The sequence below is a fragment of the Lepidochelys olivacea genome, assembly GCF_965140295.1.
Source record: "Lepidochelys olivacea isolate rLepOli2 genome assembly, chromosome: 8".
In the NCBI taxonomy this organism is placed as follows: domain Eukaryota; kingdom Metazoa; phylum Chordata; order Testudines; family Cheloniidae; genus Lepidochelys; species Lepidochelys olivacea.
The window spans coordinates 51,429,438-51,456,628 of record NC_140418.1 but is presented as its reverse complement, the minus strand read 5'-3'; the positions used below and the strand labels follow the sequence as shown (position 1 = coordinate 51,456,628).

General features: G+C 42.4%; 1 protein-coding gene across 2 annotated transcripts in view; it reads right to left on the bottom strand.

The window, feature by feature from the left end:
* Positions 1 to 25,197, bottom strand: part of RASAL2 (RAS protein activator like 2) — a 267,847-nt gene extending 242,650 nt beyond the window's left edge. Inside the window, exon 1 of one of the 2 annotated variants that reach the window (XM_084637148.1) lies at positions 24,806 to 25,197. In XM_084637148.1, coding sequence (XP_084493274.1) covers positions 24,806 to 24,965 — 160 coding nt within the window. In that variant the 5' untranslated portion in view covers positions 24,966 to 25,197. The remainder of the gene's footprint in view (positions 1 to 24,805) is intronic. The other variant, XM_084637147.1, reaches the window with a different exon arrangement.
* Between the last annotated feature and the right edge of the window lie 1,994 nt (positions 25,198 to 27,191).

The window sequence follows — 27,191 nt, the reverse complement described above, 5'->3', positions numbered from 1 at the left end:
TTGTTAAAATTGTTTTTAACTAAAATAGTTAATGAAATTTTTTAAAAAAAAAAAACCAAAAAATCAAATCAACTATGTCAGCCAGATGACATGAGAAACTTAAAATATTGGCTTCTGTAGCTAACTTAGTTGTCTTCACCTTCATTTTCCTGTTTCTTCATAATCTGGAAAAGAAAAACAAGCTTTCCTGCTTTTTCAGGTCCAAAACGATTTCTCAATTTGGAATGAATTAGTCCAAAGGAAGAAAATATTCTTTCTACACCGGCAGAAGCAGCTACTGCTGTTAAAAGTGAGATTATCACTTCAACAGTCTCTGAATCCAAGTGCTTAAGTGACTTCCACCAGTTCACTGGTGTTGTCTTTCTTTAAAACCTCATCAGCAAACATATATTTCTTGAATGGTTCTTATTCCCAAACTGGGTCTCTTTTATAGCGTGCTGCCATTATAGGTTTTCCCTTCTAGTGAGAATGGTATGGTGGATCTCAAATCAATGAAGGCTACATTCAGAAAGACCTCAAGTCTTCTGGAATATGCTGCTCAAACAGTTTCACTTTTGCTTCTACTGCCTGTCCCTCCCTTCTCACATTTATCTCTAGACTTTTTCTCCTTGTCCAGATCTATTCTGCCCCCAACAATCTTCGATTCATCCAACTTTTTTGAAATTTTGCACTGTTAGAGAGAGATAAGGGATTGACTCTGTGTACACAAATTTGCAGAGGGACAATAGGGTTGAGGTCTTATTTCTCACGTCTATTTATTATTTATTTTAAAACATTTTTGTTGTTAACAAGCATGTTATCTCTGGAGACACAAATCCACAGTTTGAGAACTGCAAAACTAAGCATCTCTGATCGTATCTTCTAGACTGAGCACTTTGTCCCACTGGGTAGATGGAAAGATTAGCCTAAATGATCTATACAGAAGCCCCTGGAACCCATTAGATTGTGTCCCTAACCCATTAACTATTGAAATTCATTTATAAAACTTTTCTTAAACATTACATGAATATATTGTCTCATACCATAGAATTAGAATTTATAATCTCTATTCCATGATGAGATATCTTTGAGCTAGAATGTATCTTAATTAAAACTATTAAATAGTTTTTTCCTCAAAAATCGGATTTTTTTTTTAAATCACTGATTTTTATCCACCCTGATTAAGACAGGACTTAACTGTGTTTTGGATTCTGTCCCTGGCCTTGCTACAACCCCACTAACATGGTCTTTCAGCCCTGTCTACACTGGACTAGGAACAGTGTTCCCTGAAACAGTTTAGAACACTTTTATTGCAGAGACTCTGACCACAATGGCTGTTTAAAAAGTGTCTGAAATATGATTTGAACAGGTTCAGCATACACGGATTGATTTGAGCGTATACTGATACGCCTGATAAGTCGCTAATATTAAAAGTCTTGACCACCACCAAAGAAAAGCACTCAAGCCCAGTCTGTTGGCTACGTATGCTACATTCTGCTATGTATCGTTAGTGAAGGCACCTCAAAAAGGAAAACTGCCTAGCTTTAAAAACACTACTTTAAAATGCAGCTTGTCAGTGTGTAACAATGACAAGTGTTCTTACTGTCATGATACTTTCCAGCAGGCACCTGGAGGAGATTGTCAGTGCAGCAGAGCAAGAGTGAGGGCATGCAGAATCCAGCGGCATGCATATGAAGTCAAGCAGTTCAGCCATTGTACATTTAACCAAAATATTTTTGATAGAACTTACCCCACAGCATCCTTAAGGTCTTATGCTCCTTAACAGGTTCTAGATAAACACTGTTAACACTGTCAAGGTGATAAGTTCTTATTTCATTACGAATGATCTGATTATATTTAAAACAAATATTTTCAGTGATTCTTCTTTATGATCAGAGGCATTGTTTAGTATCTTTCATGCCACACTGGTTGCCTGCAAGACATTTTTATTTACCTCCTAGTGATGAAGCTTTGAATTTCACACCATAGAAGAAAGACAAAAAGCAGGCAAAATAATTCCTTACTCATTAAAAATCACCACATGGAAAACCTGGCACCACTGTTAATGGCAGGCCAGATTTGGAACAGTTCACTGTTTGACAAAAAGAATCCTGGGAAAGATCAATGGTAGGCTGTTATTTCATGTCTAGCTAGGTTTATTTATTTAGGCAGGGTGGGGAGGGGGATAGGTGTGAGAAAGGAGTGGAGAGGGTAAATAGAAAGTCTAATTTCACAGGCAGGCTTGCTAATCAGAGAGAGAGTGTAAATGCAGGACACCAGTTATTGTAATTGACACTGGGGTTAAGAAATTCCTTTCCAACCCTTCACAATTAATGCATACTAAACATACAGTTACAAGAACAATTGAAGTGCTATTAAAAAGCTACAGACAGACAGAACAGAAGTTAATTCCAGAAACACTGTGTGCGCACAGATACTACACAGCACAAGCTAGTCATTTCTTTTATTAGCAAAAGCCAATGAACAGTTTTTCCTCTTTGGACAACACTGCTGATCAACTCCAGCAAAGGGAAAGAACAAAGAGAGCCATCTCATTTTGCCAGGGAACGATGGTCAAAAGCATGAAAATAATATTAAAAAATGCTGAAAAATCAGTGACATTTTACATCTTCTCCAACTTTTCTCCAGTGTCAATACGACATGCAACAATATCACAGGGGATGAGGGCAATGAGTAGCTACTGTATCCTCCACAGATCCTTAAAAAGCAGGTTTAGGTGCAAGAAAGAGCATTTTCACTACTTCCAGCATAACAAAATGCTGGAGGTGAATATTTTTCTGCAGCTAAACAAAGTTGAAGCAGCTACTCTACACAGTTTTCTCTAGTGTTTTTGCACCACTTCCAATGCATGTTCCTCTTTGGCTATCAAGCCACACATTATTCCACACTTTGTAACTGACCAGGAGCAGACAGCTGGAGGTGCATAGTCCAAGAGTAGAAACAAAACATTTCAGTTATGAACCAGCCCATACCAGAAGCCTAAGCAAAGTAAGTTATGGTAGTTGGGTCTGAGATCTGCTTGCTAAACTCATTTATTATATTGGAAAGTATATCTCTGTGTGTATCCTATTTTAGATTAGCACCAGGGTCCCGGGAAGCAAAGAAAAAGTTGTAAACATTTAAATCTTTAATCTTCCACAAGACAGAAATACTATAGCTAATATCCCAGTGGAAAAAGATGACAGCCCAGCTAATGGACCAAACTGCTATAACTTAATGATTCAACTATTTCTCCCAGTTTTCACTGATCTGTACCATCAATTAAATGACCAAGAAACTTCATTCTCCAACTTCTAAAAAGAGGGGAGGACGCTCAAATCTTTGTCTTACTCTCTAGTGTTTTTAAAAGTAGATTAATAGATTCCAAGGCCAGAAGGGAACATTGTGATCATCTACTCTAACCTCCTGCATAACACAGGCTCTGAATTAATTCCTGTTTGAGCTAGAGCATCTCTCTTTTTGAAAAACATCCAATCTGGATTTAAAAATTGCCATTGATGGAGAATCCACTACAACTCTTGGGAAACTGTTCAAATAGTTAATTACCCTCACGGTTAAAAATGAATGTCTTTTTTCCCCATCTGAATTTGTCTAGCTTCAATTTCCACCCATTAGATCTTGTTATTTTTTTTCTGGTAGATTGAAGAACTATTATCAAATATTTGTTCGCCATGTAAGTACTTATAGACTGTGATTAGGGCTCCATGCTTGTCACGGAGGTCACAGAAGTCACAGATTTCTGGAACCTCCATGACGGCTGATCCCAGGGCCGCCCAAGCAGCTGGCCCCAGGGTCGGCTGCTCAGGTGGCCCTGGGGACAGCCATACTGGCCGCTGTTGCAGCAGTTCCACAGCCAGCCACACCAGCCGCTGCTCTGGTGGCCCCGGGCAGCTCGCCCCAGGGACCAGCTCCAGGGGCCGCCCTAGGAAACCTACCTGAGCAAAAAAATCCTATCACTGTAGTAATGTGGTAGTTCTACTTTTTATTTCACAGCTATCTAGTGTGGGCTTTAAAAATATTTGGAATCCTCAGGACAAGCCTAGATGTATTTTATTTTCTAAAACCACTTACTATAATCTCTGAGCAATACTATAATATCTACACCAAAGCTTCTCTCTACCTAAAAAGCAGAGCTCATTTGACAGTTACTAAAAGCACACATTGCATGCATATATTCACATGACAAGAATACAGTACTGCAGACTCTTAGGGTGTGTCTACACTGCAATTAAAAACCTGCAGCTGGCCCATGCCACCTGACTCAGGTTCACAGAGCTTGGGCTAAGGGGCTGTTTAATTAGTGTAGATGTTCAGGCTTGGGCTGGAGCCTGAGCTGTAGGACCCTGTGAGGGGGGAGGTCCCTGAGCCTGGGCTCCAGTCCAAGCTCTAAAGTCTACACTGCAATTAAACAGCCCCTTAGCCTGAGTCCCACAAGCCGTGGGTGTCTAGTTGCAGTGTAGACATGCTTTAACCCTTAGAAAGCAGGGGCTATTTTTAACTACTGTATTGAACAGATTTTGGCTCATATGGTATTTTATTTTCTTTCCAGAAGGCAGTGTACTGGATAGTGGTGAGATGCACACTAGGATTCCTTTTCATAATAATGGATAGGATAGAAACCTGGAAACTAGAAGTGCTGAAAGACAGAGTGAAGGTGGACAACAATTTAAACATGAGTTTTCACTATGACATAGCAAGAGAGAGAGATCAATGCAATTTTTGGATGCACATGAAGAAACACCACATCACATAGCATAGATCTGCTGGGATTGTGGAATACCATGGAATATTATGTTAGTTTCTGAGCACTCCACTACCAGAAAGTGCTGGGTTTACAAACTGCAGTGAACTCCAAGATGGCACCACAAATAATCAGTGAGCTGCAAAGAATTACTTAAAGGTAGACAGTGAACTTGAATTCTAGTCAACTTTTTTAAAAGTCTGAAGTAGTTTTGCATATTGCACCTCCCCTAAATCCTACCAGTTTTTGTGGTACTACATTCTCATTTTCCTTTTTGTGTCTCATTTTCTCCCCATTGCTATGTGAAAGATCCACATGGAAAACTAATTATAAATAGACAACAGTCAAACTGATTAGAAAAAGTGCAGTCAAAGTAAACAATTTGTTACAAAAGATAGTAAATTGCACAAGGATGACAACTTCTCTAAACTCTTTCACTCATACTAATCAGTAAACACAAGTGTCTTATTACAATAGTAGGTTAAAAATAAATATCGTAACAGAGAAAACCCCACTGTGCAAGTCTCCAAATTTTGATGGCTTTGGCACAGTATGTGAAGACCCTAGATGTTCTCCAAACATCCAAACCACGTAAAAACCAAGGAGGCAGAGGAGAGTTATTTATGGCAAAGTCAAGTCAAAATTAGGTGAGATGAAGAAAGTAAGTCTAAAACGTTCCCTAACAAAAAAAATCAGAGATGTTAAATTGTGGGATCATGTACCAAGGGAAAACAGGGGAAGCATCTTAACTAGGAACATAAAACTACACTGGATAGAACAGTAAGTGCCCTGCAGTGCCACTGGGGATGGAGGAGACCGGTTAGATCGGGGTGGGCAAACTTTTTGAACCAAGGGCCACATCTGGGTATGGAAATTGTATGGTGGGCCACGAATGCTCACAAAATTGGGGGTTGGGGGTGTGTGAGGGGGTGAGGGCTCCAGCTAGGGGTGAGGCCAGAAATGAGGAGTTATGGGAGTGGGAGGAGGCTCTGGGCTGGGACAGGAGGTTGGGGTGCGGGGGAACGCGAATCTGGACTCTGGATGGGGCTGGGGATGAGGGGTTGGGGGTGCAGGAGGGTTCTCTGGGCTGGGACTAAGGGATTTGGAGTGTGGGAGGGGGATCAGGGTTGGGGCAGGGAGTCGGGGCACGGGAGGGGGTCAGGGGTACAGGCCCTGGGTGATACTTATCTGAAACAGCTCCTGGAAGCAGCAGCATGTCCCCACTCTGCCTCCTATGCAGAGGCGTGGCTAGACAGCTCTGCACACTGCCCTGTCTGCAAATGCCACCCCTGCAGCTCCCATTGGCTGTGGTTCCCAGCCAATGGGAGCTGCAGAGGCAGTGCTTGGGGTGGGAGCAGCGTGCAGAGCCCCCTGGCTGCCCCTATGTGTAGGAGCCAGAGTGGGGACAAGCCGCTGCTTCCAGGAGTCGCGCGGAGCCAAAGCACGCGCAGAGTGGGGCAAGCCCCTGACCCCGCTCCCTGACTGGAGCACTGGACCCTGGTCCCCAGTGGGAGCTCGAGGCCGGATTAAAATGTCTGAAGGGCCAGATGCGGCCTCCGGGCCATAGATTGCCCACCCCTGTGTTAGATCATTTAGTCTCTCTAATTTCTGATAACTCAAATTTAAAAAAAATGAAGCATATGAGGGAAGAGGGGGCATTATGCTTATGATGGTAGCACCTATGAACCAACTAAGAAATGAACCTCATTGTGTTAGGAGCTGTACAGCGTAGTAGACACTCCGTACCCCAAAGAGCTTAAAAACGAAATAAAACTATTGAGGCTTCTTTTTAGAATTGAGCATAGCTTCCTTTGTATTTTGCACTGTGTGTGGTAGGTTGCCAACTTTATTATTAAGGCTGGGTTTTGTTTGTTTTTTTTTAAGATTCTATTACAAGTCGAATCATGTTTCTTATACAAATCGACCTGGCATCCCTTAAAATGGTTATTTTGTGAGGGATGATTTGAATTTAAATTCCTTTTATGGGGACTTCCTATATTCCCCCCTTCTCCTCCTCCTGCTCTATTAAATGATACTGAGATTTAAAAATGACACAGATAACAGGATTTTAAAATGAACTGAGAAAGTAACAGGATTTTCTACTTGATGTTTTCAGACAACTTGATGTCACTTTAATGCTCAGAAGGTTTCCATTGGGTTACAGAGATAACAGGATTTACATGAGCAGCACAATTTTTAAGATATCCTGTTGCTGTCGTTAAAAATTTTACTTGTCCTGCAGACAAGTCTAGGTGATTTGTCACTTATGAGAGATGATAAATCAGTTGTCTCATGCCATCAGCAGGTGGATTTATCAAAGCCCCCAGTGGGATATTTCAATCTCTCCCTTCAAAATGCCTATGAACGGCTAAGTGAAGGAAAGCACAATAGAACAAATTGAGAATTAGAAACAGTTCAGATTTTTAAGAATGCTGTTCTCTTGCCCTGCTTTCCTGATAACACCTACCCGTTTTAACAGTAAACCTGGACTACAATACACAGAACTAAGCTCATATTTTGAACCCTCACTTACAAGGTTGCAGTTAAAAGCACATTGTGTTCAGAATATATTTCAAAAATGATCTTTTTCTCCCTTCCTAACCAAAGGGACACATATCATACCCCTTTGGAAGTATGAAACTAATGACAGTTTCCTTATAGCATTTCTTTTCTCCATTACATGTCCTTGCCAGTTGGTCACTGTAGGGCTGCTCATGAATACCGGAATGATGTTTATTAAGGAAAAAGGAGTTTTAAAGATTTTGAACAACTCCTCTTGACAAAGAGTTGCACAGATCGTGTAAATGCATTAAAAAAAATAGGTGACCACATCCAATGCTTAACAATGCCCATATAATTACAGTTGGAGGTGCTCCAGTGAAACACACAAAGATTGCAGATAAGCTATAATGTTCACAAGAGACAGCTAACACTAATCACAGTCTCTTTACTTTTGTTTTTTGTGAGGAAAAGGTTAATTAAAGTGATTTTAATCTGCTAATGTTTTAAGACAGCCTTGCCCTCGCTCCCAGAAAAACAATGAAGGCTGCCCTTGGAAGTCCATGAAGGGTGTATTCTAGAGGAAGAGTAATTTGGAATATCATTAACGACAGATAAGAGTCTGAAAGCAGCTAAGATATATGGAGAAGGAACAGGAGCTCTTCTGCAGTGTTTAAAAGAGATTCCCCTCTGGTCTAGTTCAGAGATTCTCAAAATGTGGCTCACGAACGACCTGCAGAGCACTTCCACAACTCCCTGTTCAAATAGCCAGGAAAAAGTGAAATGGGAAGAGACCTAGATACTAGAAGGAGATTTGGAAAATGGAGTCCCAAAGAGGCAGCACCCCTGTAAGAATATCTGTACCCTCCTCCTCCTCCTCAGTAACTCTGGTGGGTTGATTCGGCTTCTCATCATGGCATCACCAACAGACAGTCACTTGGTACACCCCCAAAATCTCACATACCTATTTTTGACTCATAGGTTTAATCCTCTAGCTAAGTATTTTAAAGTCCTGCTCCGCTTGATGGTCAGAACTGCACCGATAGGCACAAGGGAAGCTATGCACAGTCCTCACAGGACAAAGACTATTATCATAATTAGACGTCTAAAAGGGCAGGGAGAAGTAAATGAAACAACAAGGGATCCTATAGGCTCTCCACCTACAGAAAAGTTAATTACCTCAAAATACAGTAATTTCTTTTCAAACAACTGAAAACAAGGAAGGTTTCAATATTAATTTTCATTTTTCACACTGTTAAAATATCCCTATAGCTTGGCAGTAAAATCTCTCTGATGACTGTCTTCTTTTTTGGCAAACATATAATTTTCCCGATATTTTCAATGCAACTGAGGGAAATATTTAATTCTTTGTACACCAGCCTTTAGGGACATGTCCACTTATTTACAGTGAGGAAGACTGCAGAGCTGGGGAGACAGTGAGAAATGGAGTAAACACTGATTTTGTTAGGTCCTAGATAAATAGCTATATTGTTCCTCTAACGTTCCTCAATAATCACATTCCCCTTCACCAGGTACCTAAGAGTTGACAGCATGTTTCAGATTGTTACAATTCTAAGGAAGTTCACACGTATTCCTGAACTACTTGAAAATGCACCCCCCCTTCTATCCCATAATACTGTCTTTTTACAAGACGCTGAAAAGCACAAAGATTTTTGGCCTCAGACAAAGGGCTTAAAAGCCTGAAAGCCATCATACAATACACACACAATTCACTTTATCCTACTTTATCCCAAGCACTGAGTCAGAGCCTGCTTTCCCCGCTGCAAGGAGGGGGAATGGGAATGGCCAGGTTCTGTCCCATTCTACAGTCGTTTCTGACTATAGGCCTATGGTATTTGTGCAATGTGGGCACAAGTCTCATAAAGTCGTTTATTGGAGCTGCTAAGCGCAGCTGTTCACCTCCTGCCTTGCCACCCACGCTTTACTGTGAGTATTAAGAACAAATCTAAAGGGTGAGGCAAAGAAGCCAGGTGGTAAATTTAAATAAATTACTTGGAAAACAGCTGGAAGACAAGAGAGTGGTCAGCCCACAAGTTAAGGGGCTGCCCTAGCATGTGCTGGTTTACATTCCAAGTAATTGGATTCAAATACCATCTGCAGAAGCAAACTACATTTTAAAATCACATGCAAATTAATTTGCCCCATAAACTTATTTTCCTACCTATTTCCAAAGTGGTGGTGCCTCCTAGATAACATCTGGTCTCTAAACTTGGAGGAGAACAGTTCAAAATTTAGAGTGGTGGCAGGTGCAGAACTTTTTGGAAACGATGCATTATTAAAAAATCTGTTTTGGTTCATTTGGAACGTCTTCCCTGACATAAATAATTGTTCATGGGTCTTTAAATCTTTAATTTTGTATCTAAACAATTATGAGCCAAGCAGAAGAGAGTTCCTTTGTGGAAATCTCAATAAGTTACTTTTGGCTTAGATTGTATTTGTACTTTTCAAAAAGAAAAATAAACTAGTTTTTTGGGCCTCTGTTGTTAAGGGACAACTGAGCAAAGAAAGCCAGTCAATTCCTCTTTAAATAAATTCTAAACTGACAGCATTAGGGTTTGAGTTCAGATTTGAAAAGGGGCGGGGGGGAGAGAGGATAACAGATGGAATAGTGCCCACAATGGCTAGTCATAACATTAAGGGGAACATGATTATTCAGAGCTTTGGAATTGTGTGCCAGCTCTTCATTACAGCTTCTGTACAGTTTCCAAGTAAGAAAGGGGGATGGGAGAAAGGGTTTGGGCAGAGGGGGGTAGATACTGTAGAGAAGAATATAAAAATATTACTGTTTTCCTCAGGCTGGGACATGTACCTTCTATGATATTAAACTACATCAAAGTCCACAAAGCTACTACTGAAAGTGCTCATATTCCATGCCCATTTTAGCAGCAGCCTTTAACTTGGCAATATCTGCCTTCAACATAAACAGCATCCCCCCTTCACCCAACACTCTGCAGGCAAGTGTCAGAGAGAAATATCTGGCCTGTCCAGCAGCCTAGCTGTTACACAATTTGATAGAATTTGGAGCCCAAGTGGAAACCAGAGTTCAGGTCTCCTGCTGAATTCTTTGCTGTCAGGCTAGCAGTGCCACTACCATGCTACAGAAGCAGCACACTGAGTCCTAGTGGAGAAGGCAGTCATTAGTGATCCCTCTTGACAACTCAGTCAGTAGAACTGCTCATGGGCTCTGGCAAGGGTGGCGGGGGTGTTTTACACTCACCTCCCTTCTGCCAGCCCAACATGCAGCAAAATAATTCAACCCTTGTATTTTGTTCTTCATCTCTTTAAAACGGATTACAAATTGTATTAGGTTTTGAAAGAGCAGAATACAATCTTGGTTTGGGGGAAGGATTGAAGAGGGGTAGGTCGCTAGAAAGTCTCTTTTGATGACTAAGTGAAAAGCCAGTGCAAATCAGAGCTTGGAATAAAGTCATCTGACATCAACTAGCCCATTGGATCTCAAACTTTTGTACTGGTGACCCCTTTCACATAGCAAGCCCCTCAGTGCAACCCCCACTTATAAATTTAAAAACACTTTTTTGTATATTTAACACCATTATAAATGATGGAGGCAAAGTGGGGCTTGGGGTGGAGGCTGGCAGCTCACAACCCTCCATGTAATAACCCTGTGACCCCCTGATGGGTCCTGACCCCCAGTTTGAGAACTCCTTAACTAGCCTAAGGACTAAATTTACTAGCATTGGTGGCAGGGGGAGAAAAATATATCTGCGCCCCTGTGTCCTTTTCACATCCCCAATTCTGCCCCTTCCCAAGAATGGAGGGAAATGGAGGAACAGCAGAAGGGGTCCTTTTCCCAGCCATCTCCGATAGATGCCCAGTCTTTAGGTCTCAATCCTGCTGGTCACAGATTTCCCAAGCAGATCTAGTCCTCACATCCTCAAAAGTTCTGGTCCCCTTCAGCTGTGGTCTTGAGGCCCCAGGGTTCCCTGCTAGTCACTTCAAATGCTGTGGGGTCTGGCTTCCAAAGCAGGTCCCTCTAATGCTCAGCTCCTGGCTGGTCAGAGCCCAGCCTCCTGCATGTCACTTTGCCAGTTCACTGGAGTCCCACCTCCATCCCATCATGCTGTTGTATACATTCCTGCTCAGGGGAACAGTGAAACTGAGTGGTGAAGGGAAGGAGTGGCACCTAATTGTTATAGCCAGGAACTGCAAAAAACACTCTTCCCTCTATGCACTCAGGCTTTGTTGCTCCCAATACTGCTGAATACCTCTCCCATGCACTGAGCAACAGGGTTTTCAAACCCTCACTACCAATAAATGCAGCAATAGGATCCAACATATGCTGAAGTCACTGGGAGCTGGATCAAGACCTATGTCATGTTTCATACACAGCTCTACAACACGTACAGTGCTCTAGTCTTAGCCCTCTCCTGAGCAGAGATTACCAGTTATGCTGAATTGTGTTTTCATTTTATGACATTGGACAAATGTCAATCAGGGGCTTAGCTGGTCTACTCTATTGTCTTGCTCTATTGCCAGAAGCTGGGAATGGGCAACACTTGATGATTACCTGTTCTGTTCATTCCCTCTGGGGCAACTGACATTGGCCACTGTCAGAAGACTGGATAAAGAGCTAGATGGACCTTTGGTCTGATCCAGTATGGCTGTTCTTATTAAAACATGAAACCAGAATATTATGGTGTTTCCTAAAACACAATGCAGAAGTAAATAGAAAGAGAAAGCAAAGTAAAATAAAGTTTACTTGAAGATGGATGACTACATTAAGTACTGTGTTCAACTACATCTACTTTGTGAAATTACAGGAGTGAGCTACTATTTTCCAAGGTTATCCAATACCTTGAGATATTAATTCCTCCATGAGGCTTAACTAAAAGCTGTGTAGCTGTTGAACACTGCACAGCTGTACCACCTACACTGATTTCTCCAAGCGTCCTAGACAAATAATCACATGCCTGGTGCCCCAGATTCAAAGCAAAAGCCCCATAAGCTCACAAAAGATATGGCTCAGAGCCTTGAACCAAGTCACCACTGGAAGAAACTACAGAAAAGGGGAGTGGGGAGGAGGAAAAAGTACAGCCCAGGGTCAGAGTAATAGCAACCCCAAACTGGAGCGGCCTTAGGAGGACCCTTCTTTAGGCTGTGCAGGTGGCTGCAGCAACAGACAGGTGACACAGCTTGTCTCCGGAGAAAATAAGAAATGAGTCAACTTCCTTAGAGTACAAGGCTAACTGATTCACAGTAACAACAACAACAGCTTTGAAGAAACCAACACATCCCATTCGCTCCACTTCCCCCTAAATTCACAATGATCAGCGATGGAGATCAGGAAGAAAAGAAGTTACCCTAAAAAAACACCTTCTATCCTGGGAGTAAGAGAAAGGCTACATAGAACTCATGTCCAAGTTTGCATCTACCTAAACTAAAAACACATTGGTTAAAATGGAAATCTACTAGTCAGACAAGATTTCTTTCTATGAAAGGAACATATCCATTTTGAAATACAGCAGAAACTGATCCTAAAGAGGTGAACATCAAGCAGATCATGAAGAAGCCGCATCAATAAACATCTGGAAAGAAAAAAGGGATGCTGTGTCAGCTGTGGACTCAAACAGTTATCATAAATAGATGTCAAAAGTACAGTTAACAACATTTTGTTTGGTAGGACATTTCAGGGACGAATACGAGTGAGTAGTAAGTGATGTACTCTACGTTTTCCTTTACAGATTGTTATTGTACCCAGCTTGAAACACTGCACTTTTTTTAGTATGTATTCATAACCCATTTGATACTAGTCATTAAAAAAAGCTATTGATGAAATTTTACTGAATACCAGTCTCTTTCAAAAATATATAAGATTCTTCCCAAACTGCACTTAGCAGGCCCCAAAGTGGATAAGATGGATTTATAAATCGATTTTGTGTTTATAAGATATCTGGCTGACTGAATATGGCAGCTGAAATCTCTTATGGCTAAGGTGAAGCAGTAGCTAATGAAGCTTCAGCCTCTGCTGCAAACTGTTGCCAACCTGAGTATGTAAGAATCCAGTTTCTGTTTTCTACACCTAGAGGATCACTATAAAGTCATTTTCTTATGCTTTTTTAATGTCCAGGACCATGGCAGAGTTCACAGCACTGACCAGTGCATAACAGGAACACAATTAAATTAAATAATCTTTCAGTGAGGTTAAGTATCACAGTAGGCTGATTTCACCTTTAGAGAATTGGTTCATATCCCAATCAAAAGGAAAATGAGTTGGATGGTCTCCTCCTAGTCTCTAGTGGACATTTACACCAACTGACTACAGATTAGAATTCCTAAGAAAGATCATGCCGCACTTCCTAAGGCCCGTCTGTGCTGGAAAAGATGGTGTCTGTGGGATCTCTTTCTTAATTTGAGTAACTATATTTGGACAGAAAAATGAGAAAATACTAGCAATTTATGGAACAAGGCACAGTATAGAAAAGCTCTGTACACCCTTCCTGCACACAACTCTGCCAGTACACATGATCTTTACTTGCAATGCCATTTACTGCAGTGCTAGACCGCTCCAAGTGGAAAGGCTGTCAACTTTGGAAGACTGAAACACAACCTTTTGTTGCAGACAAATATCCACTTGGGTAAGGTCGAAAAATTCTTCTGCTGCCAACTTAAACTGGATTTAAATCCATTATCCTCAGAGAGGAAAGGCTACTTTACACCTGAATCCACTAGGTCTTGGCTCGTGGTGGAAGGAAGGACTCAATGGAATTCATGGAAATACTACCAAGTAAACAGGTTTCAGAGTAACAGCCGTGTTAGTCTGTATTTGCAAAAAGAAAAGGAGTACTTGTGGCACCTTAGAGACTAACACATTTATTTGAGATAAGCTTATGCTCAAATAAATTGGTTAGTCTCTAAGGTGCCACAAGTACTCCTTTTCTTTTTACCAAGTAAACAATCACCATCATCATACTTCATTGGCATGATGAGGTATGCAAGTGCTCACAACATGCTGCAGTGGGACAGATCCTTTTCATGTCCATATGTCATTACTATCTACTTCTGATAATAGCTGGGTAGCATAATACTATCCCTGTCTTCTCATTTCCAATTGTCAAAAGAAGCTATGAAGTATCTGTTGATTTGTAAACAAACATTAAAATGGAGACACAGTATGGTGTATTTGCTATTGCTAGATACATATCTGTAATGACGTAAATGGTGCTAGAAAAGCCTTAAACGAACAACCAATAAAAAAAATGCAGTGATATTCCATTGGGAATCAATACTGTATGTTTGCTGTGCATCTGTTGTATGGAATAAGTTTTTCACAGCCCTCTCAACCAATCTAGGAAACGTAACAAATCTGGCTATTTTGAAGCAGTCTCAGCTGCAGTCAGTTCACAGAGAACATGCCACTCAGTAAGCCTTCCATTTCATCTTACTTCATTTGCATTACTCTTGTTCCGTGCTATATTCCTAAACAAGATCAGACAAAATTCCCAACTACTGTGGAAAACTGCTGTCAGTCAAGCCTCCTGGCAAACACCACTGAATCTGAAAGCATTACCCACTGGCACAGGATCTAAAATGTCTGTAAAAAGATGTCAGGCATGTATGTCAAGTGATTTTGCCAGTATCATCTTTGCCTTAGGGTTTTAAATTCCAGTCTTGGTAGACAATATTATCAACAAATGTATCAAAGAAAAATTGTCCATTTATTTAGGAATGTATAAAATGCACCCCCATTAAGTGTCTGACCGGTCATACAAATGTAAGCAAACGTTGATCAATGTCAGCTGAACTGAGCTCCTTTATCATCACCTCAAATCAGTCCATTATCACTCTGAGTAGATAAGCTTTACACTGTGTCCTAAAGGTCAACAAACTTGGGCTTTGTTGGCTCAAAATTGGGGAATGCAAATACCTGAATTCCCAGCTGAGAACATCTCCCTTCCAGGGCTTAAATCTAGGGAGTGTTAGACGCTTTTCAGATGATTGTCCAGAGCTGTGACAGTACAAAGGGAAAGAAACAGATTTAAAGGCAGTCCCAAACATGAAACTATGTCATCTAAAACAGGCAAACAAAACACTGGATTAGGTCTCAGGAGATCAAAGTTCCATTGGCAAATTTCTTGCGTGTCCTTGGGCAAGTCACTTGATCTATTTGTGCCTTATTTACGCTATATCTACACCTGTCCAGTGGGTAGAATCCTTCTCTACTTCACAGCAACATTTTGAAGATAAATCCATTAATGTTTTTGAGGTGCTTAGATACTAGAGTGATGAATACCATAGATAAATTAGACATTTTCTCTACTCTCAGACACAGCATTATTAATAAAGAGCTCATCAGCTGCAACAACAATTAAATAATTGCTCAATACCTTGAAAAGACTCTGAATACTAGGCTCAACCCTCCACTTTTATGCAGAATCAAAAATCTCACTATTATTCAGTGTTCTGAGTAACACTGCAGTTCAACAGTTCCCCATCTATAGGGGGTTAAAGGGCTAGTGCACTAGTCTACTGTGCTAACATTACAAGATAAATAGGTGTGAAAAATAGCTCTCTATATCGAAAACCACCTAACCATCTCAATGGATGTGGGTAGCCAAAAAGCAAATACATTAAATTCTCAACTACCTATGCTATACAGAAATAGCAATTATCAAGAAAGACCCAACCACGCTCAGTTCCACCCACATTTCCTCTAAGTACCAGTAACAAAAGGCTACACACAGGATATATCCTCTTTAAGAGGAAATGGACAGTTAATTCATTATACTTCACTCACAGTTACGTGGAGACTTCCTCTTTTAGGAAACAAAATCCAAGAAAGGAAACGAAAAATAAATTTCCATGATTTCAAGCTTGTTCAACCCAACCCCCCTCAAAGTTCATATAGAATGAACCACTCGGCTGTCCATACAGTAGCACTGACCCTTTAACACCACAGGGAAAAGTTTGTGTAGGGGAAAACACCCTTTAGTGCAGTGACTGGAGAGCTGCCATCTAGCAACAACTCTGAGCCTTTCAGAGCTCTAAAAGCCTTACTGGCTTAATGAATGCTTCTTTTCTTCCCCCTTCCACTGGATTCCACAAAATGAAAAATCTCAGAACTGGCAAGATCACTGATGACAAAATGTCCAAAGATGGGGCAACATTCTTGCCAGTCCCAGAAAATCATACCTATTAGCTATGAAAACAACTCAAAACCATTACAGGAAAGACAACAACCTGGCAATACTATACTCCCAAATTCCCAGTCTTTATGTTTTAATCACTGAAATCTTGTTAAGGTGAAATATCAAGAAAGAAAACAATGGACTTTGATGAAGCATTACCAACTGTTTGGGTGTGATAAAAAAATGCTAGTTTCCCAAGAAACTACCTAGAAGAATTGAAATCCTCATTTCCTCACATGTATTGCTAAATCACATCTCATTCCTTTACAAGACCTAAAAAAAACACACCAAACAAAAAATAAACTCTGTTCCTCTCCACCTCTGTCAAAACCCTTGGCTGTGCCATGGTCTTCTACCCCCTAGCCTACTACAACCTCCCTGACACTTACCTTGCACCTCTACAGTCTACCCAAAATAATGTCCCAAATTTGTCTTCCTCTCCCACCAGTCCTTTCACTGCCAGTATACCTCCTTCACATAAAATTCAAAAAATTTTTCATCCTCTCATTCAGTGTTCTGCACATCAAAATATTTTCTCCCATCTCTCTCCACAACCCCCTTTTCCAAAATGTGACACGGTTATCTTCCCCCTATGCTGGCCCTTCTCCTCGAATAACTTCCTAGAACTCAAAAAGAAAAGGAGTACTAGTGGCACCTTAGAGACTAACAAATTTATTTGAGCATAAGCTTTCGTGAGCTACAGCTCATGAACTCCTGAGCCATGCAACCTCCATCAAGTTCTGCTTTTTATCTCTCCACAGCACACATTTTCACTCCCATCTTTGCTTTTAAAAACTTATTTGTATGCAAATTTTAAAATAGAATATTACATATACAATCAAAGAATAAGAGAACTTCATAATATTGTACTGTGTAATACTCTCTCTAGTTCCAATCCCATTGTCTGTTGTCATCTGTGTCATCAATCTAGACTACAAACTCCCTCAGGGCAAGGACTGTGTCTTTTGTCGGTAAAGCACCATGCATATCTATGTTGTAGCACTGGACAGATATCTATTTTTACTTATCAGCTTAAACAGAGGAAGTACTATATATTTTCTATCAAGCCATTAATGCATGCATCCTACTGTAGTGAAGAAAGAGGTGCTTGTAAGTTTTAATCAAGCCAAAAACTAGTCAAGGTGCACAAGTATTCTCATGCAAATCGGTATCAGACAGACTGCACATCTGCTGTTTTCCCAAAGTTTGCAGGATGAATGTGTTAGCTAAGCGCTGGCCAGAGCTTAAAGAATAGAGCCTAATTTTTAATGCTGTACAGCATTTAATACAGCATTCCCAGCTGTAAAAGTTTTCTTCAGAAGATAAAAGTTCACTAGTTTAGATTCTTTATTTCTATTTACTGGAGCACAAACGACTCCCTTCAGTTCCCAATGCTTACCTGATATTATTGATCATCTTGCTACTTCAACTTAGAAGGACAATACAAACTTGCTTTTTTAATTAACTAAAAAAATAAAAAAAAAATTTTTTTTTTAAAATTACTTTTAATGAATTAAGAGATTTTATTTTCCCATGTTTAAAGACCACATACTGATCATCAACAATGGAAAAACTGAACATAAAGTGCTGTCAAAAAATGGAGCAAAATATTTTCCTATTACTCCATTCAGTTATAGTCATCTTAGGTGTTTACCGTGCTTACAAGTGATAGAAAACCCACACCATAGGCTTGTCTATACAATGCTTTAGTTTAGTCCATACTAGAGGGATGTAAATCTGAATCTGCCCTAAGTGACCCATGTGGACCCTGCTGGTGCACAGTACATTCCCTAGTGCATGTTATAACATGGTCTGTGGGACTAAATCACCTTGGAGGCAAACCCATTGTGATTTTCATGCTTGCTATGACCTTTTAAAATAGGTTTGTTTTTTTTAAGGATTTTACACACACACACAGGAATAAAACAGAAATCTCAGCTACTTTTTATTGGCTCTATAAATATATCAGTTGAAAGGAATCCATGATCTCAGAGTAAGTCAATAGGTCACAGTTATGTTCCTCTTATCGTCTCTATTTTTTTCTATTGTTTAAAAATAGGAAACAGCAGCACACGAAAATGTTCAGACAAAGATAAATAGTCTGGCTGAAATACAAGAGTCGGGGAGCTAAAGTTTTAGAAAAAGAGTCATCCTAAATCTATCCCAACATGCCTAGATATTGTTGGGGCCTCCAAAGATTAAGAGTCATTTTAATATATGAAATGATATGTAATTCCTAGGAAAAAACACAACAAGACAAGACTCCAAGTCAGGCTAAACTCTGAATCACGCCATGTATTGATTAACGTTAATGTAACTAACATTCTCTGTGGTTCATCTTCTTAAACATAATAAGGTTAATTACTCCTATACTTAGCTTTATTGCAGAAAGAAATAGCAAGAAAGACTAGGCCAGATCCAGTCCTGAGACACACCAGCTTGATTCAAGGCTGTCAATACACCAGGAAAAGAACAGGGCTCCCAGTGATGGAAAGTCCACCTAGAATGGGTGTTGCAATAGCACAAAATGTCCTCATCTCTCACTCCCCTGAGCGCACTTGCAGCTGGCCAGTGGAGGCAGAACTGTCCATGAAATGGGTATAGCCAAATAAATCAGGGGACACAGTGGAGAATTCTCTGAATCAATCGAACATCAGATTTGTGACTGCAAGGGGAGGGCAGCAATAAATCCTCTCTGGGTACAGCTGTCCATTTGCAATTTGTATCAAGCTCGTTTATTTAAAACCTTCACTTAAATTAACCTCTCTTCTTTAGACGGCCATAAGGGACCTAACCTAACTATTTTTGCCTGTAATAAATGTAGCTCCTACTTCCTTTTCCATTTGATTCTCTTAAATTAGTTTTAACTAATATCTTATGGTAGCTCCTAAAGCCTACAACCAGGTTGGACCCCATGATGTTAGGCATTGTACAAAAACATCATAAATGACAGTCCGAAAGAGGCCTTATCCTCCCAACCCATTTGTGCCTTGTACCACAATTCTAGTTTTCTCTTTCATTTTGAATTAAAGTCAGTGCATCAGAAGAGGAACTTTTCCATAGGTTTTAGGTTATTCTTCCTTTTACATTTTAAAAATAAGTAATGGATTTTTCAGCCATCAGTATGCACAGAGGAATGAGGAACCCTTCAATCTGTGTAGCGAATACTCCCTTCCCCACCCTAGCAATCTCTTCTTCCACCATGCACAAAGGATGTGTACACAGCTCACAGGATTGGAGGAAGAGATGATGAAAGTGTCCTAGAATGCTGTGCATTAGCGCTTATACTATTGCTATCAAAAATATAGCTGCACCATTGTTGAAAAACAGAAAAGATGTTTCTTAAATGTAGATAAGATCAAAGAAGGAAACAATCAGCATGTAAAGATGAATATACAAGAATTAGCAGACACCTGTATGCTTTATTTTCTACACACATACACAAAATACTTTGATAATTCCAGTTTCATACATTTTTAATACCCTTGCTCTTCAAAATTAAGTTTAAAATTACTAACTTAAAAAAAATTTGACAATCATTATTGTAAAGTTTTCAACCTGATGAGACAGAAGATAAATCTGGCAAGATCTGATTCTTCCCCTACCACACAGGACATTTCATACAAATGCTGCAATTCTAGCTGTATAATGCATTGTTACACAGTCTATGGACAGTCAACCAGCCATACTGTTCAACATAATTGCTCATTTTTACTGTTGGTATTGAGGGTACAGAGAATTCAGCCTTAGTCTGTTTTTGTTTGTTTATTTATTTTGAATTAGAAGGGGGCCGATTTGAAACATCTGTAGGTGCTTTAGAATATCTTGTAAAGGGACATTTGTGTGTGTGTATAAGGGAAATATTATGGCTCTTAGTGAAGAAAAGACAGAATCTTTCCTCTTACCCAAACTGCTCACGTGCTATGACTCTAAAGCAAGACATCAACTAGTACACATCAGTTCTGTCTCAAAACTGGTTCCAGGAAACAGCATCCCACAATATGCACATAACTTGTGTTTCATGAACAATTAAAACTAGCATACTGACAAATAGCATATTTGCTATTACTGTCCGTTATTCAGATACCAAGCTCAGAGAAATCAGATTTCAGAATTAACATTGTCCTTGAGTAAGGCATTATATGTTAATGGATTTATGAGGTCATCAGCTATTCATTTAAGCATAAACTGTCAAACCTGCAAAAAACAGTGGAAAAAAGAAGCTAAAGATTAGCTCTTGAAGTTAACTCAGGAAATACAGAAATAGCTAGACTATGATTTAGATATATCACAGCGAGGATAGACAAGACCTGTGTCACTCTGCAATCACATCCCAGACATTGTAAAGTCCTACTGCATTCACATCATTGTCATACCACTTGCATAACACAAAGACCAATAATTATTGTATATTACGACTGAATCCTCTTCTCTGTGCTTACAGATGAAATTTTACCAGCTCCACAATTGGACCAGTTCCCCTAACAATCATGAATAAGCTCCGTGGATACATGCAAGCTGAACAGTATGTAGTTACCGAACAGAGATGCACAAAAATAATCAAATTTCAGTAAGAGGGCAGAGAACTCATTTGTTTTTAAATAATTATTTCCATTGTTTGAATTGTTTGAATCACTTCTCAGATCATTAACTTTCATTTTGAAAGGTTTCAGAATGGTAGCCGTGTTAGTCTGTATCAGCAAAAACAACAAGGAGTCCTTGTGGCACCTTAGAGACTAACAAATTTATTTGGGCATAAGCTTTCATGGGCTAAAACCCACTTCAAGCTTATGCCCAAATAAATTTGTTAGTCTCTAAGGTGCCACAAGGACTCCTTGTTGTTTTCATTTTGAACAATCCAAAAGCATACTTTGTTGTGTTCATAAAAGCATTAAGAAAATAAATAGCTATTATGTAACTCCTCTTCTTGCCATGACAGAAAACTGTACTTAACATTTCACATTAGATATGCTTCCCACTCACTTATTCACAGTGAAATAGTTAGTATTAATTTATTAGACAACAGACAGTAAGGCTGGGCTTTCCCTTAGCTATGCCACTGTGCAAGTCTTTCTTCAACCAACTGTGCAAGTCTTTAATGCTATAAATAACTAAAATATGTTATACATTTGTCACTTGTAGATTTGAAATCCATATTTAGTTGTGTACAAACATGGCATTGCTTCAATTTGACTTACTGCCCACAAACTTAGTCAGATCAGTCTGTGAAAGGATCACAAGCAATAGTAAGCAGGCCGAAATATTTGTTTACTATCTAAACAAAATGCAGTTCTGCAGGGAGGAAGAGAAGACAATACTACCATCAGATCTCTTCATCTGAAGACAAGAACTAGTAATTACTTAGTTTTGATAACAACTAAAAAAAGCCCTGCAGCCCTTGGGTTACAAAATTCACTTTTATTGAACAATCATGTGTGAATACATCACTAACTTCCATAGCTTTTGAGCCAGTTGTACTGGTACACAGGCAAATCAGACTATTTCTGCCTGCACATGTGTGTCAGACATCACAAAACAGGATGTACACTGTGACTTTATCAACAACTAACGTTTTACACCATGGCTAATTTTGAAATTGCATTACTGTTTCCACTAATACCCAAGGTTATATCCTGTAACAATCAGATTGTCTGGTGCCAGACATTCTCCCCACAAGTACATTCTCATTTTGCTCCACGACTTGACCTTAAGAAAAATTCTAAACAAGTATACAGCTCAGTGCTAAACTGCTCTCTTCTGTACTCTGTTCACACTAACTTTCTAAAAAAAACCTCCATTATGTTCTGTAATCACTAACACATGAAACTGATACTACTGAAAGGAAAGAGTTATCGGTGTAACTATGTTGTTAAGCACCACTTTGTGTAGTACTATAAAAGACACAAGACAACAATCATCTAATCTCCCAGCACTGTCTACTAACGGTTTCAATATGAAGGATGAAGATCTTTTGGATATGATGCATCTTCCATAGGAATCATGGCCTGATTTACCCACTGATACCTGTCAAAGACCAACTTTGGTGGTACCCACTAAAACTAAGAGCTGACAATTGTTTCTCAGCCACTAAGTATTCTCAGGCATCCTGGAAATAACATGTTTCTGCTTCAGGAGCCATGCTACTAGCTGACACACAGAGAATGACACTCGCATCAAAGACCTCTTGTTCCTAACCATGTAGACTATGAACAAGTTGGGAAGTCTGGTCAGGATTCAGAGGGATAAAATTAGTGTCCTCTAGAGCAGTGCTTCTCAAGCTATCTGATGTGGGGGACCAGCAATTTTTTTTTCCAATGTGCACGCAAACTGGCAGCCGATGGCTCGCGGACCGGCACCACTTTGAATAGCACTGCTCTAGAGTGAAACCGTGAGGATAAGAGAGGTTCGGATTTAATCAAGAACCTGTGAAGCCCTTTGAGTTGTGTTAGGTAGAAGTAATATAGCAACTATGTACTCAAATATTGCAACCATTAAGAGCACAAGACACGTTTGGATTGTCAAGTATTTCCCTAGAGGGAAAGCAAGATCCTGGCTGGAGTAATCTTCACTCAGAGGCAAGTAACAGGAGTAACTATGGTGAGATGCTTTGAGCAAATAGAAGGGAAGGCAGGACTACAGAAAGACAAATAAAACACTATTCCACTATTTAGACACTGGTCAAGAGACTCGAGTTTCATGATGTTTCAACTTAGAGCATATACTCCTGCTAAAAACAAAATCAGAACCCGGGAATAGGCTGGGCATACAAGTCAGGTTTATTTTAGGAGGTTACATACCAGGGAGGGTTTGAGAAAGAATAGGAAATAACACTGGGTCTTGTACAGCAGCCAGTTTGCTAAAGATTGTAATATCCTTTTCCAGACTTTCATCAACCTTTACTATAAATAATAGAGATGTCAGTTTAATATACAGCAGTAACTATGGAGCCACAGGACCAACCATATCAGTATCTTCCAAGCCTTTAGTAATTCATTAATAGTAATCAGAAACCCTGCTGGCAAGGGGAGCAAATGAAGCACTGTGCACACTTGTGTCCTATACGTGACTACTAGCAACACAAAAGGTTTACGTGTAGATTGTTGCATGATAACATCTTTGTATTTGTTGGATCCTAGGGTACTTTATAAGTCAAATACAGGATGTTCAAATTAAAGTCACAGTACAACGGGTTTCAACGTGCACTGCTAAGCATAAACATCTTGACATTTTAGCGGGGGGGGGGGGGGGGGGGGAAATCACAGGGTATTTTAACTAGTGCTTCCTGCCAACAAATTTGTAAAACTGCTGGTTTTAAAAGCCTATTTTTTTCCTCGGTGGGAATTATAAATTGCTGCTAATCAGAACTCTTTATCTAGGGACATTCAACAGTTGCAATCACCAGAAAAGAAGGATGACTGCAGAAACTAGAAATTTTTGTCTGTTCATCACTTTTCAACCTGCTGCCGAATCTCTGATGGAATCCCTCGCCAGCCACTTGACAAAGGGGACTGTAAACAATAGCACATTCTGAAACCTAATCTGTAGGGCTGTTTCTGACAACAGGGTTCACAGCTGAACAGAGCTGCTCTTTTAAGGGCGGGGGGGGGGAGATGGGGAGAGAGCAGAGGCTGCGCCAGGAGTTTAGCTTTACATACATACTCTCTGTCTCTAAGTTACTCTGTTTTCATTATTCACTTGCAAAGAGTTGACTGCAGAGAAGGCTCCAAGCAGCTTCTCAACCCTCAGACATCGTTTATATGGCTTTGGTTTGATGTCAGCTACAGCTTCACAGTAACAGGCAAGAAAGCACCTGCATAAACGTGATTTCAGCAGGAGCGCAACACCACTCCTCCCCAGTATCTGAGGGGAGACCTCCTCCCGCCGCCCCATGAGCTTCCAAAATTCTGGGGCGTGCGACAACGACTCTGGTTTCCAGCCTCTTCGCCGTCCCCGTACGTGCGCCCAGAGCCCATGAAATTGAACCAAAGGTTTGCGCGGAGGCACAGCTCCCATGGGCAACAGCGTGCCCGAGGGGCTGCCCGGTGAGCACGGGGGGAGCGGGGACGCAAGGCGCAGCGGGGGCGGGGGGTTGCCCGCTGAACACGGGGGCGCTAGGCGCAGCGGGGGGCTGCCCGGTGAGCACGGGGGGAGCGGGGACGCAAGGCGCAGCGGGGGCGGGGGGTTGCCCGCTGAACACGGGGGCGCTAGGCGCAGCGGGGGGCTGCCCGGTGAGCACGGGGGGAGCGGGGACGCAAGGCGCAGCGGGGGCGGGGGGTTGCCCGCTGAACACGGGGGCGCTAGGCGCAGCGGGGGGCTGCCTGGTGAGCACCGGGGGAGCGGCGGCGGCGCTAGGCGCAGCGGGGGGAGGGGTTGCCCGGTGAACCCGGGAGCTCCTCACCGTAGACCCGGGCCCAGCCCTGCTGCTGGCACACCGACTCCAGCAGGATCCGGTCCATCACGCCCGCAGCGGCTCCGTCCAGCTCCTCCGGCTCCTGCCCCGCGAAGGGCTCCTGCCCCCAGGGCGCGGGCTCGCCGGGGGCGCCCGGGGGCGGCTCCATGCTGCTGGGGGCGGGCCGCCCGCTCGCTCCGGCCCGGACCCGGCTGCTGCCCTCGTGCCCCCGCTCACTGGGCGCCCCGGCCCGGGTCCATCCCTCTGGTCCAGCTCGCTCCCGGCCAGGCCCGGCCCCACGTCTCCCCTCCGGCCACGGCTCGCGCAGGGGCCGCCGCTGGCTCGCGCTCGCGCTCCCTCTCCGGCGGCGGCGGCTCGGCTTCTCCCAGAGACCGGGCGGCGGCGGGCGGCATCCCAGGGAGATAGGCAGGAGCAGCGGAGAGCCGAGCGCCCGGCCGCATGGACAAGCAGCGGCCGGAGCAAAGCCTCCGCCAGCCCAAAGCAATCGCCCTCCGAGTCATCCACCAGCATTTAGGCGGCTGCTGCTGCTCCGAGAAGGGGAAAGGTGAGGGGACGGGACACACCAGCTGCAGGGTCCCGGGGTTACACCACAGGGAGCAGCTCAGCGCCCGCTTGTCAGAGTCAGGCAATCCGAAACCAGCGCCTCCCTCCTCATCCGCACCATGGGGAGGTCCCGTCCAAATCCCAGTTTTGCATCTCAGCCCCCTCTGCCTGCTCCATGCGCTGAGAAACCCAGTAGCTCAGCTGGACTGTCCCTGGCCTAGCGCACTGAGAGGGAGGGAGGCAGGCTCCCCATTGGCAAGTCATTACTCACTCCCGGTTTCCCCGACATATCCCTCATTCCAAGGGTCACGATGCCCTGGGGCATCCCTGAAGCCAGACAAATCAATGGCACAAGCACCAGCCTCACAGCTGCAAAAATTTTCCTTTCATCCACAGTCCATGCTACGTTATCTGGGCATTAGCCATCTCTGGACGGCATGGCTGTAATGCACTCTGCGTGGGACAACATCTGGAGGCGGGTCAGACACAGAAGCTAGGGCAGAACGTGGGGTCTTTGACAATGATGCTCATTATCCAAAATGTTAAGTAGTCATTGCAGTTAAATAGCTGCTAACAACAACTAAAGGTACGTCTACACTGGCAAAGTTATAGCGCCATCAGTTAACAACGCCGCTCAGAGAGCACCGAAGGAAAACCTCTGTTGCATGTTCACACTGTCAGCTGCCTGCACAATCGCGTGTTCACACTTGCAGCGCTCTTAGGAGAGGTGCACTCTGAGCAGCTATCCCACAGAGCACCTCTTTCTCATTTGCCACTAAGACTTGTGGGAAGGCGGAAGGGGTCACGGGGCATCCTGGGTCCTGTCCCAATGCCCAGTGATGCATCGCTTCGCATCCCAGCAATCACTGTGCTTCCATACGCATTTGGCGACATCTTTCAACAGTTTGTGTATTGCTCGCCCTGCCCCACCTCTTCCTGGCTGCAGGAATGGATCCCAAGCTGTTGACAGGAATGTTGTTCACACTGACCAACACATCACAAGTGGCAGTGGAGTTATTCCTTAAACTACAAAGGCAAGAGGAGTGCGACATTGATCTCTCCACAAGTAGTAGCTACAACACGAGATTTCTTGTGGCATTCATGGAGGTGCTGACCACTGTGGAACGCTGCTTTTGGGCTCAGGAAACAAGCACTGAATGGTGGGATCACATCGTCATGCATGTGTGGGATGATGAGCAGTGGCTGCAGAACTATTGCATGAGGAAAGCCACAATCATGGGACTGGTGATGAGCTCGCACCAGCCCTGTGGCGCAAGGACATGAGAATGAGAGCTGGTTAGCGACTGATCGGTAGCAGTCTGGAATAGCCAGCTTCCACAGCTCCTTCACTTTGACCCTGCACTGCAGTGTGTCCCAGTCGTGGCCCTTTTCTATCATGCATCTAGAAATCTGTCCGTGGGTATCAAAATTCCGATGGCTGGAGCGCAGCTGGGACTGCACTGCCTCCTCTCCCCAAATACCGATGGGGTCCAGCAGCTTGGCCTTGCTCCAAGCGGGGGATCGCCTGGTGCGTGGAGCAGGCATGGCCACCTGTAGAGATGCGCTGAGAATACTGCACGCATCACCAAGCAAATGGGAAGGGGACTTTCAATTTTGCAAAGGAATGTATGGGGTTGGTCACCTGAGGGTAGGGCAGTAGAGTTCAAACCGATGGCCAGAGAGGTGAGAACAGGCATTGTGGGACACCTCCCGGAGGCCAATCGCAGCGCTTTAATCACCACGGTGTCGACATTGGCACTGCAGCACTGTAGCCATGGTGCAGAAAACTGTACGCCTCTCCTCAAGGTGGTTTTTTCAGAGCGCTGCATCT